The sequence below is a fragment of the Solanum stenotomum genome, chromosome 6 (genome assembly GCF_019186545.1).
Source record: "Solanum stenotomum isolate F172 chromosome 6, ASM1918654v1, whole genome shotgun sequence".
NCBI lineage: Eukaryota > Viridiplantae > Streptophyta > Magnoliopsida > Solanales > Solanaceae > Solanum > Solanum stenotomum.
The window spans coordinates 56075984-56097613 of record NC_064287.1 but is presented as its reverse complement, the minus strand read 5'-3'; the positions used below and the strand labels follow the sequence as shown (position 1 = coordinate 56097613).

Below are 21630 nucleotides of genomic sequence, written 5' to 3'. Positions count from 1 at the left end.
CAAAAATCAAGAAAATCTGGTTGTTCCTCCCTTGGGTCTCGTTTGAACTTGAAAATGGGCCATTTGCCCCTCAAGACAATTGTCGGCAATAATAAGGTCGTAACGAGCGTTCATAAAAATTTTTGGATAAAAAAGTTTGGGAATCCCAAATCACCAAAAATCCATGGACTATACCACACGAAAATCGGTAAAACCTGGTTTTTTTTACTTTGAGGCTCGTTTGAACTTGAAAATGGGTATGAGTGGCGCTTGGGACCAAATGACGGCATTAATAAGGTCTAACAGACGTTCATGAAAAATTTTGATAAAAAAAGTGGATTCTCGAATCACCAAAAATCCCTGGACTATAGCACACGAAAATCGGTAAAACCTGGTTTTTCCTGCTTTGGGGCTCGTTTAAACTTGAAAATGGGTATGTTTGCTCTTCGGGACCAAATGACGGCATTAATAAGGTCTAACGGACGTTCATGAAAAATTTTAGTAAAAAAAGTTTTGAAATCTCGAATCACCAAAAATTCATGGACTATAACACACGAAAATCGGTAAAATGTGATTTTTTCCTACTTTGTGGATCGTTTGAACTTGAAAATTGGTTTGTTTGCCCCTCAGGACTAATTGACTGCATTAATAAGGTCGTAATAAGTTCATGAAAAATTTTGATAAAAAAAAAATCTGGAATCCTGAATCACCAAAAATTCATGGAATGTAACACACAAAAATCGATTAAATCTAGTTTTTTCTGCTTTGGGGATCATTTTAACTTTAAAATGGGCATGTTTGCCCATCGGGACCAAGTGACCCCATTAATAAGGTCGTAATGGACGTCTATGAAAAATCCGATTAATTTTTTTTTTGAAATCCTATTAACAAAAATTTGTGGACTATAGCACAGAAAAATAGGTAAAATCGGGTTTTGCCTTCTTTGGGGCACGTTTGAACTTGAAAATGGACCCGTTTGCCCCTCAGGATCAACTGACTCAATTAATAAAGTTATAACGGACGTCTATGAAAAATTTCACCAAAAAACATTACGGAATCCTATCACCAAAAATCTGTGGACTATAGCACACGATAATTGGTAAAATTTAGTTTTTCCTGCTTTGGAGCTCGTTTGAACTTGAAAATGGGTCCCGTTTATCCCTCGGGACAAACTAGCAGCATTAATAAGGTCGTAACGGACACTCATGAAAAATTTCGGCAAAAAAGTTCCAAAATCCCAAATCACCTATTATGCATGGACTTATTATAGCACACAAAAATTGGCAAAACCTAATTTTCACTGCTCTGGGGCTCGTTTGAACTTATAAATGAGCATGTTTACCCCTCGGGACCAACTAGCGCCATTAATAAGGTCATAACGGACGCCCATCAAAATTTTTGGCAAAATTTATTTTTGAAAGCCTATCACCAAACATTCGTGGACTATAGCACACGAAAATTATTAAAATCTGGGTTTTCCTTACTTTTGGCTTGTTTGAACTTGAAAATGGACCCGTGTGCCCCTCGAGACCAACTAACGGCATAAATAAGGTCGTAATGGACGTCCGTAAAAAATTTCGGCAAAAAAAGTTGTGGAATCCCAAATTACCAAAAATCCATGGACTTTGCACACAAAAATTGGTAAAATCTGCTTTTCCTGCTTTGTGGCTCGTTTGAACTTGAAAATAGGCCCGTTTTCCCCTCGGAACCAACTGTCTACATTAATAAGGTCGTAACAAATGTCTATGAAAAAATTTGAAATCCTATCATTAAATATCAGTGGATTATAGCACACGAAAATTGGTAAAATCAGGTTTTTCCTGCTTTGGGGCTCATTTGAACCTGAAAATGGTCTCGTTTACCCCTCGGGACCAACTGATGGAATTAATAAGGTCGTAACGAACATCCATGAAAATTTTTGGCAAAAAAATTCTGAAATCTCGAATCACCAAAAATCCATGGACTATATCAATCGAAAATCGGTAAAATGTGGCTTTTCCTACTTTGAGGCTCGTTTGAACTTAAAAATGGGCATGTTTGATCCTCGGAACCAACTGACTCCATTAATAAGATCGTAATGGACATTCATGAAAAATTTCGGCAATTTTTTTTTTCAGAATCCTATCACCAAAAATTTGTGGACTATAGCACACGAAAATCGGTAAAATTTGGTTTTTCCTGCCTTGGGTCTCGTTTGAACTTGAAAATGAGCTCATTTGCCCCTCGGTACCAACTGACGACATTAATAAGGTTGTAACGGACATCCATGAAAAATTTCGGCAAAAAAAGTTCTGAAATCTCGAATCACAAAAAATTCATGGACTATAGTACATGAAAATCGGTAAAATCTAGATTTTTCTGCTTTGAGGCTCGTTTGACCTTGAAAATAGGCATGTTTTCCCCTCGGGACCACTAGCTCCATTAATAAGGTTGTAACAGACGTCAATGAAATATTTCGGCGATAAAAATTATGGAATCCAATCACCAAAAATCCATGGACTATAACACATGAAAATTGGTAAAATCTGATTTTTCCTGCTTTGGAGCTCGTTTGAACTTGAAAATGATCATGTTGCCCTTCGAAACCAACTGACGACATTAATAAGGTTGTAATGGACGTTCATGAAAAATTTCATGAAAAAAGTTCTAAAATCTCGGGGAACACAAAAATTGGTAAAACCTGCTTTTTCCTGCTTTGGGGCTCATTTGAACTTTAAAATGGGCATGTTTGCCCCTTGGGACTAACTAGCTCCTTTAATAAGGTCGTAACAGACGTACATGAAAAATTTTGACAAAAAAAAAATTATGAAATTCTATCACCAAAAATTTGTGGACTATAACACACAAAAATGGGTAAAATTTGGGTTTTTTAATGCTTTGGGGCTTGTTTGAACTTGAAAATGGGACCGTTTTCCCTCGGGACCAATTGACGACATTAATAAGGTCGTAACGGACGTCCATGAAAAATTTCGATAAAAAAAATTCTGAAATCTCGAATCACCAAAAATTCATGGACTATATATCTTTATGGAGAAAACTAATAGAGTGTGTGATATGCTTATAACAATAGATAATCTAATTTAATTCTTTATAATCACACAAAACTAATTTATTGACTTGTCAAACAACACAATCAGGCATAAAAATAGTGTTATAATAACAAAGAAAAGAGAAATTCAAAATTTACAAAATAAATAAAATTTAAAAAGATAGAATGATAAAATCACAAATTAAAAAAAAACGAACAACATATCAATTAAATTTCTATATAATAAAAAAGAAAAACATACACAAATTAGAATAGCAGAGAAACAAAGGTTACAAGTATTAGAGATGTTACCTTTATTGTTATGAAATTTTAGCAAAATTTATCAATTTTCGTGTGCTTAGTCTATGGATTTTTGGTGATACGTGATTCAGACTTTTTTTTGCCGAAATTATTCATGGACGTCAGTTATGATCTTATAATGGCGTGAGTTGGTCGCGATGGGCAAACAAACACATTTTGAAGTTCAAACAAGCCCCAATGCGGAAAAAACCAAATTTACCGATTTTCTTATGCTATGGTCCATGGATTTTTGGTGATTCATGATCCCGACTTTTTATTGCCGAAATTATTCATGGACGTCAATCACAACCTTGTAATGGCGTGAGTTGGTCGCGAGGGGCAAACATATGCATTTTCAAATTCAAACAAGTCCCAATGCGGGAAAGACGGAGTTTACCATTTTTCGTGTGTAATAGTCCATGAATTTTTGGTGATACGTGATCCCGACTTATTTTTGGCAAAAAAAATTCGTGTGTATTAGCCCAAGGATCTAGTGCCTTAGAGAACCCAAAATTATTTTTCTAAAAAAACCTTATAAGAACCTCCGTAATGAGTTTTAGAAGCATTGCGTATAGTCCCACCATTTTTTGATGGCATAGTTTCGTATTTACGAGCCAACTTTTAGGAACAAACCGACTTTGTTGTTTTTCGTGCGTACTAACCCATGGATTTGGCGGAATTGGAGCACCCAAATATTTTTTCTGATTTTTTTTTAGGACCTCCGTAGTGAGTTGGACAAACATTGCATATAGTTCTACCATTTCTAAGGCATATTTTCACATTTATGAGCCAACTTTTAGAAAGTAGCTATCTTTTTAGGTTTTTCGTATGTATTAACCCATAGATCTGACGTATTGGAGCAACGGATTTTTTTTTTGAAAAAACTTTATGAGGACCTTTGTAATGAGTAAGAGAAACATTGTGTATTGTCCCACCATTTTTAAGGAATATTTTTACATTTACGAGCCAACTTTTAGGAATTAGCGTACTTTCTTGTTTTTTCGTGTGTACTAACCCATGGATCTGGCGCCTTGGAGCACCCAAAATTTTTTTTTGAAAAAACTTTATGAGTACCTCTGTAATGAGTTAGGGAAGCATTGCGTATTATCCCACCATTTTTAATGTATATTCGCATTTACGAGCCAACTATTAGGAATTAGCCGACTTTCTTGGTTTTTCGTGTGTATTAGCCCATGGATTTGGCGCCTTAGAGCACCCAAAAATTTTCTGAAAAAACTTTATGAGGACCTCAATAATGAATTGGGGAAGTATTTCGTATAGTCCCACCATTTTACAAGACATATTTTCGCATTTACGAGCCAACTTTTAACAATTAGTCGACTTTCTTGGTTTTACGTGTGTATTAACCCATGGATCCGGCGCCTTGGAGCACTCAATATATTTTATGAAAAAACTTTATGAGGACCTCCTTAATGAGTTGGGGAAGCATTGTGTATAGTTTTGCCATTTTTAACGCATATTTTCGCATTTACAAGCCAATTTTTAGGAATTCAAAAAAGTAAAGCAAAAACAGAATTATTGGTGAAGTTACAATCGTATTTCAGACGAATAAAAATTCCTTTTATTATTACTAAATTTTGTATATGTTTTCAATGAGTTCAACTAATCCAAATATTTTCAACACAAGTACATATGTAAAAAATCCTTAAATTTTCAAAAATAAAAATTTTGAACATATAATTTGATCAAAAGTGTAATGAGTTAAACTCAAGAACCTAAAAGTTGAACCTGGTAAATTTAAATAATTCATTCATCATCTTGAAATTCTGAATCAGCTCATGCCCTAGTGATGTCGAGGATCAGGTCCGTCAGGACTAAGCCGGTTGACGTGATACTTGAATGCATCTTTTCTTTGTAATCTTTCCCTCAAAATTTCTTGAGCAGTCTCCATAAGTGTACTCCTCTTCCTTGGTAACAATGTCTCAAGAGGACGACTTTCTAAGCTTATACAATATGAAAGCAAGATAATAAAAATGAACCATAACAAAAACCTAGAAGTACTAGACATTAATTCTTGAATAATTAATGATATATATCTAAGGTTTGCATGAAATGAAATGAAGAGAGTTATATTTGAACTATATATAGTCCTAAATATTAATATTCATCATAGTATATAGTATTATTGACAAGGGGGGGTTCACAATCAAATAAGATAAGTGCTAAAAATGTGAAAGAAAAGTGTAGTAGTGATTAGATAACTTGTTTAAAACAAGCTTTTTTTGTATTCTACTTTTTAGGCCATTTGACCTGTTCAAAGAGAAATTATATTACTAGCTATTCAAGTTGTCAACCTGAATTTTTTTAATGCACCTTTTTGGTATGCAGCCTAGCAAAATGGTTTTTAAAATGAGTAACTATTTAAACTGATCCATTAGATATGAGTTGGATAATCGATTCTTTAAAAATGAATACGAAAAATGGATATATATTATTCACTAAAAAATAAATATTCAGACGAATAATTATATGAATATTTATATTATCAATACTTATTTGTATGTGTATTAATTTCACAAGTTCTTGCTTTTTAGGAGTGTTATTTTGACTTTTTAGTGTGTATTTCAACTATTTAAAAAGTCAAGGAATAATATGATTATCTATATCATCCCTTTTATCAACTCATTTTTTAATATTTATTCGCTTTTATTTAACTCGTTTTCGATCGGTCGATTTCTATCTTATCCAACATGCCATTTTGTCACTTGCGCAGACAGTACTGCACCAATGGATCTTTATATTCGTGGTGGATGTTATATCATACGTGATTGTCCAAAAGTGGCCCTACAATATATAGTGATTCATTAATTAATTAAGCTTCATTTAATATAATAAGTTCTAATTAATGAGGATTATATATAATTAAACAAGGTTGGCTAATTAGTTAGATATGCATATATAAAAAGAGGATGTCGACAATGTTTACTTGGCTGCTAGACAATGTCCACAATATTCCCTACTTATTTCTTTTTTTGGAAATTCAAACGATATGCACATTGACTAATATTTTAGGGATAAGGTATAAATATTTTTAGACTATGAGTAAAATTTCAGAGATATATCTTAACCAAACTAATTAAGGTCCTATTACCTTCGAACCCATTTTTTTATAATTTTATATACCTTTTTGACTTACGTGACATCCAAACATCTCTCACGCGCCTCAACTATGTCGAGTGACAGAGTGTCCTACGTAAATCAAAAAGTGTATAAAATTACAAAAAAAAATGAGTTCGGAGTAGGGATAATAGGACTTTAGTTTAGTTAAAATGTGTTTTTGGAATTTCGGACCTAATCTAGGGAGGTACTTGTGCTTTATTCCAATATTTTAAAATATATTTTATCAGAGAATTGCAATTTATGATACCTTCCATACAATTTTTGAATATCAAAATTCAGTTTTAAGATATCAAATTATTTGTATTGTCAAACTCAACTTTTAAAATTAATTAAATAATCTCGAGGAAGGAAATGTCTATATCTTAAATCTGTGTATGAATTCATGATTCATCTCTTTTTCAGCTTTTTTTCCCCTTCAACAGTTTACCAACTTAACACATTTATCTTATTTGAGAATTAACTTATCTAATAAACCAACTAGCAAAATTGATGCAAGCTGGCCTCTATTTGACGACGGCTGCTTTTTTATATTTATGCATTACACGTATGCATATATGATAAACCTAATTTAAATTATTTTTTATAAAGATATGCACATTATCACATATGAGACATTAAGATTTGCCTTTTATATTTTCGTTCAGAATCGCTAAAGCATTTAACGATATTTATATAGAGTATTGATTATAAATATCTATATTTATTATTATCTCTAAATATAATATAGCGACAATTGTATTATTACAGTAAAATTCTTTATTTGTTACCGTGATACTTGCTTTTTTTTAAGGCCACCACCTAGGCACCTATAATAGAGTAATTTTTGTTTGAATTTAGGTCTCTCACTTAGTTGTTGGGAGATAGGGATAGAATTTCTCCAGAGTTTTAGGAAGTCAATAAAAATCATTTTTTCAGCAATTAACTTGATTTTTTCACTGTAATAGTGATAGAATCCCCCACTTTATTAGTGATTGATGTTGTTTAAAATAGTCGGATAATATACGAACAATAAACTTTAACTAATAAATAGAAGTATAGCGATAATTTTGATTCTTTTCCCGATATTTATTAATAGGGGTGTGATGGGTAGAGCAATGTATGGTTATATTATATATTTGTGATTCACTAACAGGTTGAAAATAAGCCTAGAAATAAAGAAAACTTTATCGAAAATTTTCCTTTGAAAATTTGGAGAGCTAGCTAAATTTTAAGGTCATAAGGATTTGTAAGTAAAGGATGGCTTGGATGATGAAGTTTTGGGCTTAAATATGATTAAAAGATTTATATTCGAGAATATATAGGTAATGATTTATGAGAGTTATAATAATTTTCCAGTGATTAATTAGTCATTGATATGTTATAGGAACAAAATAATTACTTTGTGACTTTGGGCTAAGATTTGAAAAGTGATTTGCGGTATGTTAAATTTACTTTCTCTTGAGGCTTTTCCCTACAATTTATATTGTTGAATTGATTTTCGAATATGATTTATTGGCTAGGATGGCCACACTTAGGGGTCGTTTAGTTGGGAACAAGTTATCACAGAATAATTAATTTCGAGATAAGTTATTTCATCTATATAGGATAAATTATCCCGTCACTATGACAAAAATGGTGGGATAACTAATCCAATGACTACCTAATACCTCCAATCAAACATGGAATAAAATAATCCTACATTTTTTTTTTCTGCAATTATGATACCTTCTACCTCACATCAAACGAGCCATTAGGGTTTTGCATGTAGGTCTAATTAAATATTGATTTGAAAATACTATTCTCGAAAAAACAAAACACTTGATCTGGAAAAAATAGGTCACAGCTTATGGAAAAACGAAAACAAACGAACAATATTATGCAAGTTGTTAAAAAGTGTCAAAATGATTGTTCAATAGGTACATGACTTAATTAAGATGCCTAAATGAAAAATCACGTCGAACTTTCCTTAACATTGCCCCAACCATATTTACGTTGCATGACAATAGCTAAACATGTAATTCATGTGTATATCATACCAATGAAAATCTCATGCACGGTTTTGAATAAGAGAAAGTTCATCTCCTGCATGATGCAGTTAGTCAAAAAATATTTATTACTAGACTATAGTCTAAAATAGCAGTAAAAATCAGTACTTATGATAAAACTTAAAACCATAATAAGAGGCAATCAAATACCACAACTACTCTTGTGAACTTTCAGAACATAACAAGAGATCATACACAACTCAGAAAAATCAACCAAGATCCCTCAGGATTCATTCTATTAATTCCAAGTCAAAAGACCAACATACACAGTAGCATTTTCGGACATACAAGAGGATGGACATGAGAGCTTAACTGACGTTCAATCCTGGTTGCGTCTACTTCAGGAGAAAATACATATAAATTCTTTGCAAAAAGTTGCCCGGAAGATGAATGGGAAAATATGTACACACCTCCATTATCATTTCCACTTAAGATCCCTAATAATTTTTACAATATGCATTCCTACCATCATACTTGGTTTCTACAACTACAACCAAGTCCAGCTGCAGGACATCGCACAAAGCAAACCTAGCTGCTCTAACTGTGTGCAATGCTATGAATGAAAATCCCAGCACATGTATAAGCAAAACTGGTGAAGCAATTTACAGGTGCTACATCTCTCACATGACTACCATAACCAATAACACTTGTATAGAAATAACATCATAAATAATGTTAAGAATGAGATGTCTGACTCTTCCAAAATCACTTATCTCTTCGATTATAAAACTTGAAGTTCTTGATTGCAGCCGTCCTTCAACCAGAAGAGGACCTTCATCTTGGAACCTTCAGATGCGTACACAGCTAAAGACATCCATGAAGAATTCCTGCAAAACAACAAGATAGACAAAAGAATTTAGAACTTCTCCTGAATCTAAGAAGAAACATCATAAACATTGTTAAGAGAAAATTCAATAATGGAATAAAATAGTGAATAGCAACAAAGATGCATATAGCACTTGACCCCAAAAAGCAGTCCAGAAGCTCACACACTATTTGGATGCAAAAAATCATTTTTTACCCAGAAAAAGAACGACTTAGCCATATCTTATTATCATTTCGAATGATTTCAAATCAAATAGTAAATAATCCTTCAATGGACTGATTGATAATCCAGGCGAATTCAAAGCTAACCTAAGATAAGTAGAAAATTGAAAAATCAAATAATGTGGACACTAGATTTAATATTCAATATTTAAGGAGTACTACACAAAAGGGGTACTTACCAAATATTGACAAACAAGGCAATCACAAAATTTTCCAACTTTTAAGATAATTTGGTGATACCATTAATGTGCTAACTTATATGGTATGACAATATTTTGTGTTAAATAGGGATCAACATTAATCATTTTCAGAAACTTATGACTTCTTCTTTATTATTTATTCCATAGGTCTTTTTTTTAATTAAAAATTAAAAAGATAACAAGTAATAAGATACGTTAATTAGCTTTACAACTATCTAGTCCACAACAATCTTATCTAAAGATATTTACGGACTAGAGTTGCATACACCATCAACATGTCCCTCCCCCACCCAAACTACCATATGTTAACCATCAATGATTTAATCAACAGCATGCGCAAGAGAACTTTGCAAGAGCCAAACCAATCACAAAAAAGGTGCAAGTCCGCAAGAAATAAGAAAAAAGTTAGCTAACTGACTCACCTGCGCTAAGTGGCCTTTCACATCAATGGCCTGCTTCAGATCCGGATCCAGAGGAACTATCGCTATCAGAATCTGAAAAGATAGAGCAAAAGATATCAGACACATGCAGTGAACTACTGGCTGCAAAATCAATAAAATTAAACATGCGACAATTATGGTGCATTTAAAGATGAAACATGCAAAAGATAATCAGTATTACCACTTGACGATGAACCTGAATCGCTGCTGGAACTGCTTGAACTGCTGGAACTGCTTGCATTATCCATCTGTCTTCCCGCTTCTGCACTTGTAGCAAGAGCACTGGTGTTATTTTTAGCTAGTCATGTAAAAAAAACAAAGAACCATAGAACCATGTTTTATGAGTATTTTCCACCTTAAGCATGAAACTTGATATCACTCTGGGAAAATAGTCACATGTATAAGAGGCTTACCAGTAATACTGTTCAGTGCACCAGCAACCATAGGAGCAGAATTCTGTAAAGAAATGCCACAAATTAAGAAATCCCTACCAGACAAAAATGTAAAACGAAGGTGGAGAAGGAAAAGAGAGAGGGATATCTAGATCAAAGCTCACCATGACTGGGGCAGTCCGTGTAGTTACTCTGGCTTGCTGAGCAAGTTCAGTCTTTCTCTTCTGCTTGCTTAAGTTCTTTTTGTAATTGGTCACAAACCTTTCAAGCTCCCAGAGGCTTTCCGCATCAACACTGTCTATGTCTACTTCAATCACATCATCATGTTGATAAAATGTGGAGTTCCTCTTCTTAATAATCTGAACAACAGCATCAAGCTTTTCTAAAGGTAAACTCTGAAGATGTGTGCTGAGTCTCTGTTTTTCTTCATAGGTCATATCCCTTTTATCGGGATCATTTGCTTTAGGTTTCTTAGGAACTGGTACCCTACCAACATGAGCAACGCGTGATGGCTTGAACCTGAAATCAGCTGGTCCAGTCATTGACTCAGACCTATCCAAAGTCCTTGCTTGAGAAGCAGGTGGAGCGGCATGAGAAGTTACAGAAGCACGGGCAAAGGGAGAAGGCTGAGGGACCTTTCTTGAAGTGGGGGTAGGCAAACCTGCATCATGATACATTTGATACCTCCAATCCGGATTAAACTCGCCCTCTATAACCGCCCACCTCTCTTCAAAAATCTTTAACAACTGTTCCGACATAACATGAACATCATGTCCTTTGGGATTATAAGTCATGGCATTACGGAAGACAAGTCTCACATCCTCAGCAAACTCCCTGGGAGACTTGTACAGATTTTGAGATAACCTAGCTTTGATAGTGCCCAAATCCATAGGATGCTTGATGATAGCATGATAATCATGCAGCCCAAGACCCTCCACGTTCACTGGCTCATTAAATACCCACCCATGCTTGTGCTTCATTAACCTCTGAAGCAGGGTGGTGCATCTCTTAAACACCTGATTCCTATGTTTATCAAAGCCAAAGCCAGCGCCAAATGGATACCCCTGCTCCAACTCACCATTGTGTTTCCTCCCAGCACCATTTGGCTTAAATTTTTTATTCCTTTCCGGAGGCAATCTATCCTTCCCAAGTAAGAATTCGGTATTAGTGTAATACTGATTGGCCTTCGGGGTCCTCTTCTCCTTCTCCACAAACTCAGCAACTACATTATTGTTTTCCACAACTGCAACCCTTGGTCGCTGGAATGGTCTCGATCCAGGGTGCCCCACCAAACCCATCTCTGAATTCACTCGCACTAAAGCCCTACTATTCATCACACCATTATCGATATATCGTGGTTGACTATTAGAATTAACAGCACCACTAGGAATAGCGGTTATCCTACCAACATTATTAAAACCACCATTAGTATTTGTATCATGTGTGGCCAGCTGAAGCTCCTTAGCTTCAAGCTCTATAACTAAACTCCTAATCTGATCAAGCTCACCCACTAAGTCCCTCCTAATACCTCTAATCTCCACTCTTGATGTCGCTCCCCCTATATTAATCCTAATTCTATCTCGAACCCTAGAAATTACAGGTTTAACTGTCGAATCCAGCTCAGCATGCTCTCTAGTTAATCCATCTGTATAACTCGCCATAGCAGCCTCTTCACCCCGAACATCCCCACCATTATTAGCCTCCACAATTGGGCTGCCACCAACGTTAGCCACATCTCTGCCATCTAAATCTCCCTGTGATCCAAGGGTATCATCCTGCCCTTGTCTACCATTTATCAATTCTACCTGATCCCTATCCCTCCCATCTTCCAATTCCAAATCACACGGCAAAGAATCTTTCAATTGAGGTTCTTCCTCCTCCTGACGGTACTGCAACCGCTCCGATTCTTCTGAAGATTCCATTTCCCCAGCCTGTACAACAAAACCATTCGCATCCTTGCTGCTCCCCTTGTTGACATCCGGCGCAGCGGAGATCGGAATCGGGTCATCCTTCTTCTGGATCCTTCTACGCTTCCTGGTATAAACTTTGGTAGGGCTTCCCCACCTTAACCTTTCTCTAGATTTCAAATCGTCGACATGTGAAGCCATACATGAAATCAAACCAAATAACACAAGAAACCTGAAAAAAATCCACCAAAATCACCATAACATCTTCAACCATAAAAAAAAAATAGGGTTCCTCAGAACCCCATGAATCGTAACAACAATATTCCGAAACCCTAGCTCAAACAGATCGGAAAAAAAAAAGCGATTCAATTTTCAGGTAAATCAAAGCCGGTACGGAACTAGGGTTCTTCCAAAAATAATAAAATAGTAAAAACAAAAAAAATTACAAAAAAAAGTAAAAATAAAAAATAAAAAAAATTGGGGAACAATAAAATTAGGGTTAAGAAAATTGGGGACAGAGCATAGCAGAAGAGAGAGAGAGAGAGATGATTACCTGTTGAGAGAGAGAGAGAGTTTTTTCGGGTCGGATCTAAAAGTGTACTCGCTTGGGTTATGTACGTACAGTTTACTTTCTCTTTTATAATGTTGTTGACACGCGCTTGTCGTGTCGGAGCCTACTGTTATTACCAAAGAGGCATTGTCCTTTTGCCACGTAATATGTTGGGAAAACGTGGGATGACATAATATTATTTTTGTTTTTACTTTACTTGCTTACCCTCGTGCTTTTTCTCGGGATCATTTTTACTTGTTACATTTTATATCGGGGAAAAATTAAACTATATGGTTGAAAATTATTTAGGTCATGTATAATCACATGATTTAGCTTATATTTATGTATGAACACATGGTTTAACACTCATTTGTTTGTTTAAGTATAATATATGAATGTGTTTTTTAATTGATATAATGTATACATATATTTTTTTAATTTGATTATATTCTTTAACTTTGAGTATGTATCAGTAGACGTTTAAATATGTATGAAATTTAATAAATAGATATATGTGTCCTACGTGACATAATATACGTAGGATGTGAAATTGTCAAGTAGGACGTCATGTAAGATATATGTGTCTATTTGTTCAACTTTATACAAGTTTGGCATAGATGTTGGTTGGGATTAAGTTAAAGGGAGTGCTTATATATTATGTTTATTTAATTTGGTCTTAGTTGATATATATGTTTTTCAATTTTGGGTGTGAATAAATAAAAATCTAAACGTGTATAAAGTTGAATAAGTAGACGCATGTAATATGTGTAGTGTCCTACGTAGCAATACACGTCTTATGTAGCGTCCTACATGTGTATTATGTCATATAGAATATGTATGTTTACTTGTTTAAATTTATATAAATTTAAGTGTTTATTTATGTACACTCAAAATTTGAGGGTATAAATGTCAATTTGATGTTAAGTTAAAAGGGAAGTAGCTATATTTATGTATTTAAGCAAGCAAAAATTAATCACATTTACTAAGCTTAGAAACTTTTGGACATTTATTTAATATGTGATGTTATGAGCCGCACATCATTTATGAGATTTTTGGTTAAAATAGGGTTGAGTTTAATATTTTTTATATTTCTACTCAAAATTCACCTCAGGATTTAAAATGTAATAACACTGGATAATAATATTCCAACACACAAGTTTATCCTCAAGATTTTATATTAAATTCAAATTGTTCTTCATTTATATGTATAATTGACGAACATGAAATGTTTGATCGACTAAATATCTAGTATTATTATTAACATGTATCGCACATTTATTGAAACTAGTTATTATATGGTATGAATATAAATGTTAGTTGACCGAAATCTCCTTCAAAATATTAAATGATTTTTATGTTCTTAATAAGTATAAACCCTATTTTATTTTGAACATACTTCTAAAAACCTAAAAATCTTTTAGCAATATATCTTTCCAGACATACTTAATCATAAGTTGTTAATAACACCAAGTTGATTCACTATCAAATTGAATTTTATCAAAGATATTTTATTAAAGATACTTTATTAAAGCAACATACCCCTCTTCATGTATCATACTAACATATTTAACTTAAATATTATACTGAATATTGACGGCGTACAATTATTAACGTGCTGTTTTACACATATTATATTATATTAAAAGCACAAAAAAACTTAATGAAATGTCGTTCGACTTTTTGAAATAAATTTCTCAGCAGATACAATAATCATTTAATTATTTTTGTTATATTTTAGGACTATGAAATCAAATAAAAAAGTCGTAATGAAATATGTCCTTATTTGAATTATGTGATACAATGGATCATCTGACTTTTAGAACTTGTCTTTTAAGTTTTTATGACATCTTCTTATCACATAAGATTCTGGATGTGAGCCTTCATTTCATCCATTTTGTAATAATACGATGTGTGATAGCTTAACCTGAACTCTTTAGACCTCCAGAGTTTGTCACCAAACCTCAAGCTTAATAGTGTTAACTACACTATGAATCTCATTTATCAAAACTATATCATATGCAAATAACTTACATCATGGCACCTTACTCGGATTTTAGATTAATTATGGCGCAGTAGAAAATATTGGAGGAAATTTATGTATGCAGGAACCATCTCAAGTCAAGAAAACCACACTAATTCAGGAAAGTAATAAATCAAGAGACGAGATTAACTAATCAAGATTCTAAGACCTTATTTAAATATATTATTTTTTCCAACTTATGAATACCAAAATGACTTAATTAACAATTACATTCTAATAAAATAGAGTTAAGAAAACCCAATTTACTACTCCCCTTTTACCAAATAAATCTGCATGTGTAATAAATGAATCTGCATGTTGAACGTGGTAGATTATTTAAGGAAAATGCACCCATCACAAGTTTGCCAATGATTATTTTCTACAAATATATATATGCTATATATCTAACACCTCTACTATCTCAGACTATAAAAGCTAAATCTAATGCAGCGAGGAGCTCGCAAAATATTATGCAACTCAAATGTATCCAAAAATAGAGCTGGCAAAACTTCAAAGTATCATTTTCTTTTTTTATGTTTAATTAGGCGTTGGCAAATTTGATTCCTTTCTCAATGGACGATTTCAGCTCTGGTTTAAGAGCTTCAAGTCCTTCTTTCTCGTAGTCTGAAAGTGCGCCTAATCCTAAGACTTCTTCCACGCCATTTTTCCCAAGTCTCACCTGAAAATAGTTCAAACAAGTGTTGAAATCAGAAGAAAGATAACCAACAAAATAATGTCATCGACTGACAGAAAATGAAGATCCCTCTATACAGATGCAAAATCGAGTGATGGCAAGACAGATACATTTAATAGCAAATAGGCACTCAAGCACCATTTAGGTTAGAAGAGGATATCATTACCTTGGATGCAAAGAATGGCAGGTCTGTCACAGTTGACTGTACGAATGAACACTCTACAACATCTGGAACCCCATTCAGTCCCTTCAAGCAAGCATCCGCGAAGATGGCACCAGCATAGCTGCAGAAGTGAAACAAATTGCTCAAAACCCAGTAACCACACAAAGAAAGATGTGCAAAGAAGTCTTTCTTATTTTTTATAACAATATCTTTTACTGATATACTGAGTGGGGCAAGTTCTCTTCAATACATTGTTTTGACAAGTAGTTCACTTCAATACTAGGTGCATGGAAACTTTATATTCAACACGTTATCAAGATTGCACAATCTTGGCCACTATGCAGCATGTGTTAATTTCCAGTTGTGGCATGTGACAACACATGCAGAAAAAGTAATCATGTTGTATATTAGTATTGCGAAAACCTGTCAAAATATATTCGCTCCATTTTAATTTACGTGAATTTATTTGATTGTGCAGTGAATTCAAGAAAGAAAAGAATTGGGACTTGTGCTCTTAAACATGTCATAACATTTGTGTGGCTTCTCATCAAGGATAAAATGGAGAGTTTCTTAAATTACTTCCAGGTTTAGGAAGTCTTTCTTTTTTAAAAGGACTATAAAGGGGATATGGTCACATAAAGAGGAACAAATAGAGTTGTCAAGCAACTCTAGACCCTCTTTACAAGAATTTGACTCTCGTTAGCGGAAGACACTTATGCAGGTGTTCCTTGTCAATACCAGAAAGTTCTTGCCACCAAACAGAGAAACTTTCATGAAAACATTGAAACTTAAATAAGTAAAAGAGAGCATGAATAGAAACATACGCCATCGAGAGGGTGGCTGAACCCTTTCCAGCCTTGGCCTCCACAACTTCAGTGCCACCATCTTGGGTGCGCTTGGTGAGTGACTCAATTTCTTCACTTGACAAATTTGCACTTGGAGTGGCCTATTGCAACATTTAGAGATAACAACAATACAAGAATTAGTAAAGTTACAATGTGGAATTAATCCTTTTTTATGAGTCAGCACGAGGTAGACGTAATTTTTAAATAACCTAGATTAAACAAAAGAAAAGAAAGATTACTTGGGAAAATAACGGGAGGATAGTTACGCCAGCATGACCACCAACAACGGGGACAATGACATCTGGAACAATGCACCAAAATATTTAGTAGTGAATAAGAACTTTACATAAATTGACGGTTTAATACAATGAAATAGAAGCAAATCAAAGATGGAAATCACTATGATGCATACCAGCAACATTAACTTTAGCTTTTCCAGCATAGAAAGTCTTTGCCCTAACAACATCAAGTGTGGTCACTCCAAAGAGTCTCTTCTCATCATAGGTTCCAGCCTTCTTGAACACCTCAGATGCAATTGGGACAGTGGAATTCACGGGGTTGCTGATCACATTGACAAGTGCCTTTTGGAGATTTGAGGGGAGGCATTAGAGGAAAAGAGGAAGAGTCAGCATTTGTTACTCCAACATCTAAACTAATATGTAAACCAATATGGGTACTTACATGAGGGCAATACTTTGCAATAGCTGTGCAAAGAGACTTAACAATACCAGCGTTAATGTTGAACAGATCATCACGGGTCATACCAGGCTTTCGTGGCACACCAGCCGGAATAATGACAACATCAGCTCCCTCCAAAGCCTTCCCTAGCTGTTCTTCTCCTGCATAACCCAAAATCTGCAAGTCCAGGAAAAAAACAATGGTCAAGGAACTGCAAGGACTAGGGATCAGACACTGAGGCCGTTCAGTTTGTGGATTGCAGGTGAGGTAAGTGGGATAAAAAGTATAACACTGTTTGGCTTATTGTGCAAAGGATTACATCATTAGGATAAAAGTTAGGGGTCTTTCAGGAGATCCATATATTTTAAAATAAGCCCCCAACTAAATTCTGCATTAGTTGTTTAGCGTTTGGTTTTCACATTTACTCTCAGTGTTCACAATATCAACATTAATTATGTAGTTATACCAAATTCAGTAATGTATAACATTACAAGTATTAGGAATAGATGCATAAGAGCACATAAATCAGAAAAGAATAACCTTATATTTGATCACTTATTCAGTTAACCATTTCTTACATATTATCTCTCCGTGTATTTTGAGAAAAGTTTGTATATTGACTATAAACTATAAAGTAATAAGAACATCAGTCAATTTAATTAACTATACCTCAATCTCTAACTGCAGGGGTCAATGATATAAATTCTCTAGATATCTTGTTGTATTTGGGTCCATTTCATTTTGATATAAGTAATTTATCTTTTATGGTAAATTAGCAGTCCCTAAAACTAAAAGTTCTCCAAACTTCACACCTATCCCTATTTGAAGCTAAAGCTAGTGTAACAATGACTAAGGCTTAGTCTAGCTAATTGGTACCCCTTATAGATATATTCTTAGATAAATCCGCATTGATACAGAGAGATCATACTACTCTTAAAGCAATTTTCTTCCACATGATTTTAGTTCAACCTGATCTCTTTTTATAGCATCTTCAATCACCACAATGCCGTACATAAGGACTAGTGTTTGTAGGTTTATGCAAGGCATAGCCAAACCATATATGGCAACTTTTTACTAATTAATCCTATACTTGCACTTTTTGCCTGATGTGATCATTTCTATTTTTGTCCAATCTTATATGACTGCACATCTATATTTGCATCTAAAGTTCCAATGACAGTTAATCTTGCGGATATAATAAGCATCTGAGACCCAAAGTTCACCCCATACCACATTGTTGATCTCACAACCATTTTCTAAATTTACCTTCTCAAGTAGGAATCTCGAAGCACTCTTTCACTTCAATCACTAAAATTCAATCAATCTACTACATTTTCGTTTATCACGTCATTCACTTCAAAAGATTGAGCACTTCAATCAATACATTTCTATCAACCAATCTACTATATTTTTGTTTATCACATTATTCTCTTCAAGAGATTGAGTGACACCGCAGTTTTATCCAATCTCTCTTCACCTTCGTCCTTATGATAGGAGAGCTAAACGTGGATATATTATGTCTTACTTCGACTTATCCTAGAAAGTTATTCTGTGAAACTCTTCTCCATAATCCCAAATTGCAATCAACTCCCTTGTTAGCAAAGTAAAGTTGTCATCTTAACTAGAGAAATGTAATATTTATTTCACATTTTTGTAGTTTAATTCCAATGAGTTTTTGCTTGAGAAGTTCACAAGGAATCAAGGATTACAGTATACAGATTCTAATAGTAATAATAATCACTGGAGTATTTGCCATTGAATGTTGAAGTCATCTACAACAAATGCTTAGATAAAATTTGATAAGAGTTTTTTTTCTGATAATTCTATGCCTTCACATCATTAATTAATATTTAGCTTATCATCATCATACCTGGCATATAATTAGCAAATATAATAGGAATCAAAACAAAACTCAACGAAATCACAGGTACAGATTCACATAAAATACAAAGATTAGATCAACTTGTGAGATAAACGCAACGAGTCATCAACATAAAAACAGAAATCAAGTCCCTATATTCATCAAAGGACACTGATACATCAGAGCAGTTAAAATTCTAGGGCTTAAAAGAGTGAGAAACCACACACTCATCACGAAGAGCGTAAAACATGGAGTAACAGGCAAGATAAAGCAGAAATTAACCTCAGATCTGGTGTTGATGTGACTGACATCAGCGGCAACACCAGGAGTTCCAGCAATATCGTAGAGTGCAAGTCTGGAAACTAAAGGATTCAGTTTCATGAGAAGTGACAGCGGCTGCCCGATCCCTCCAGCTGCACCTAAAATAGCAACTTTCCTGTCCGGAGCAGACTCCGATGCGAATCCCCGGCGTGTTCCGGCGGTTGAGGTTCTGCGAGCCAGAGTTCTCAACATGGATGTCCTCATTGCTATGGCGGAGAAAAATGTGAAGTCGAAAATGAGAGAAATGTTCAAAGGGAGCGTTCAGTTGCGTGAAGCCGACTACAGTATTTATACTGGCTATAGATTCGTAAATTTCTAGGAATGGGTCCCCTGATTTTCTGCCGGTAAATATTCCCTAGATTCATTTTTACTTGTTCTCTAGTATTTAAAAATCTTTTGAGTTTTTTATCCAATATTTAATATTTAGTTATTTACCCTAAAATTTGAATTTGTGTAAAATAAAGCTTTATTTGGAGATATCACTCAAAACCTTTGATTAATGAGCAACAGTTTCAATCACTACACTATATTTTTTAGTAGTTACATATTAATTTTAACATATCAAGAAAATATAATTATTTTTTTCATATTTAATTCTTCATATTAATTACTTATTTCTCAAGATCTGAGAGGCTGAGACTAAACAAAATACTTATATTCATCATTTTCTCTTAACCGCATGGAAAATTTAGTAATTTTGAAGATATTTGGAAAGATTATAAAGTGCTTTTAAGCATCTATTTTTAGGCCAATTTTTTTAAAAAAATAAGTCAAAAACCAAAAGTAGGGTACCATCTACGTGTATGACTTTTAATTTTTGGCTTATAAGCAGCTTTTTATATGCCCATCCAACCAGGTTCTTAATAAGTTGGTATAAGTTTTGTTTGATACACCGAATGAGATAGTAATCTCATATAATAAAGTAAAATTATATTTTCATGCTTAATTGATAAGATAAATAATAAAATGATGGAAATAGTTAATTTCATGGAGATATCCAACGCATGAGATATTTTTGTTCATCTCATCTCACCTACTATTATTTACCTTTGATTATATTTTATACATCTCAATATATGTGTCACTTTTTTATTATTTTAGTCAATTTTTAAAAAATACTTAATAATAATGATTGTACATTTAATATTTTCATAGTTCACTAACAAATGAAGCATATTCTTTTTATCTTAATCAATCACAATGAANCTATACCATTGAAGCAACTTAAAATTCTTGACTTAGTCCCCATTTAGATTAACTTATTTTTAGATGCTTTGACTTTTTAGTAGTTTTTTAGTTTTGAAGGTATTTGGAAGGATTATAAAGTGCTTTTAAGCATCCACTTTTAGGCCAAATAAGTTTTAAAATAAGTCAAAAATCAAAAGTAGAATATCATCTACTGATCTACGTGTATGATTTTTAATTTTTGGCTCATAAGCAACTTTTTATATGCCCATCTATAAGTTTTGTTTCATACACGGGATGACATAGTAATCTAATACAATAAAATGTTAAATTATATTCTCATGCTTAATCGATAAGATAAATAATAAAATGATGGAAATAGTTAATCTCATGGAGATATCCTGATGCATCATATATTTTTGTTTATCTCATCTCATCTCACCTACTAAACGCGTCTAATTATTTGTCTTTGATTGTATTTTATACGTCTCAATTTATGTGTCACTTTTTTATTATTTTAGTCAATTTTTAAAAAATACTTAATAATAATGATTGTACATTTAATATTTTCATAGTTCACTAACAAATGAAGCATATTCTTTTTATCTTAATCAATCACAATGAAGCATAATATCTGCGAATATCGTTGCGTTTGCGGACCAAATTCTCATCTTTACACTAAAGGGAGAAAAGGCTCATCATCTTTATGATATCGAGAACATTTTTTTTATGCCGCATACAGCTAACACAAGTTATACTTTCTGTTTTACAAGTTAGTGAACCCAATTCTTTACACTTTTTGGTACAAACTTTTGAGTCCACCAATTTGTGAAACAAAAAGAAAACCTCGCACAA

At 33.7% G+C, this 21630-nt stretch overlaps 2 protein-coding genes across 2 annotated transcripts; both read right to left on the bottom strand.

Annotated features, from left to right (window-relative positions):
• Positions 1-8681: 8681 nt before the first annotated feature.
• LOC125867915 (transcription factor GTE3, chloroplastic-like) lies at positions 8682-13060 on the bottom strand. Its single transcript, XM_049548504.1, has 6 exons — positions 13012-13060; positions 10716-12690; positions 10573-10615; positions 10341-10421; positions 10142-10213; positions 8682-9299 (listed from the first exon to the last, which is right to left on the bottom strand). Exons 2-5 carry the CDS (start codon positions 12657-12659, stop codon positions 10164-10166), a joined length of 2118 nt encoding a protein of 705 aa, XP_049404461.1. The 5' UTR covers positions 12660-12690; positions 13012-13060; the 3' UTR covers positions 8682-9299; positions 10142-10163.
• Positions 13061-15303: 2243 nt separating this feature from the next.
• Positions 15304-19858, bottom strand: LOC125869035 (malate dehydrogenase, mitochondrial). The gene is made up of 7 exons (XM_049549591.1): positions 19552-19858; positions 17412-17585; positions 17143-17311; positions 16970-17031; positions 16710-16831; positions 15889-16006; positions 15304-15707 (listed from the first exon to the last, which is right to left on the bottom strand). The coding sequence occupies exons 1-7, from the start codon at positions 19792-19794 to the stop codon at positions 15570-15572; spliced, it is 1026 nt and encodes a 341-aa protein (XP_049405548.1). The 5' UTR covers positions 19795-19858; the 3' UTR covers positions 15304-15569.
• Positions 19859-21630: the final 1772 nt, after the last annotated feature.

Bases quoted from the DNA above. Each gene is read 5' to 3' on its own strand.
- LOC125869035 (XM_049549591.1), bottom strand. From the start codon at position 19,794: ATGAGGACATCCATGTTGAGAACTCTGGCTCGCAGAACCTCAACCGCC. The intron at 17,312-17,411 runs GTAAGTACCCAT...AATCTCCAAAAG, and splicing joins TTGCAAAGTATTGCCCTCAT to GCACTTGTCAATGTGATCAG. The intron at 15,708-15,888 runs GTAATGATATCC...AACTATTTTCAG, and splicing joins TGCCATTCTTTGCATCCAAG to GTGAGACTTGGGAAAAATGG.
- LOC125867915 (XM_049548504.1), bottom strand. From the start codon at position 12,659: ATGGCTTCACATGTCGACGATTTGAAATCTAGAGAAAGGTTAAGGTGG. The intron at 10,616-10,715 runs GTGAGCTTTGAT...ATTTCTTTACAG, and splicing joins CACGGACTGCCCCAGTCATG to AATTCTGCTCCTATGGTTGC. The intron at 10,214-10,340 runs GTAATACTGATT...CTATCTTTTCAG, and splicing joins TTCAGGTTCATCGTCAAGTG to ATTCTGATAGCGATAGTTCC.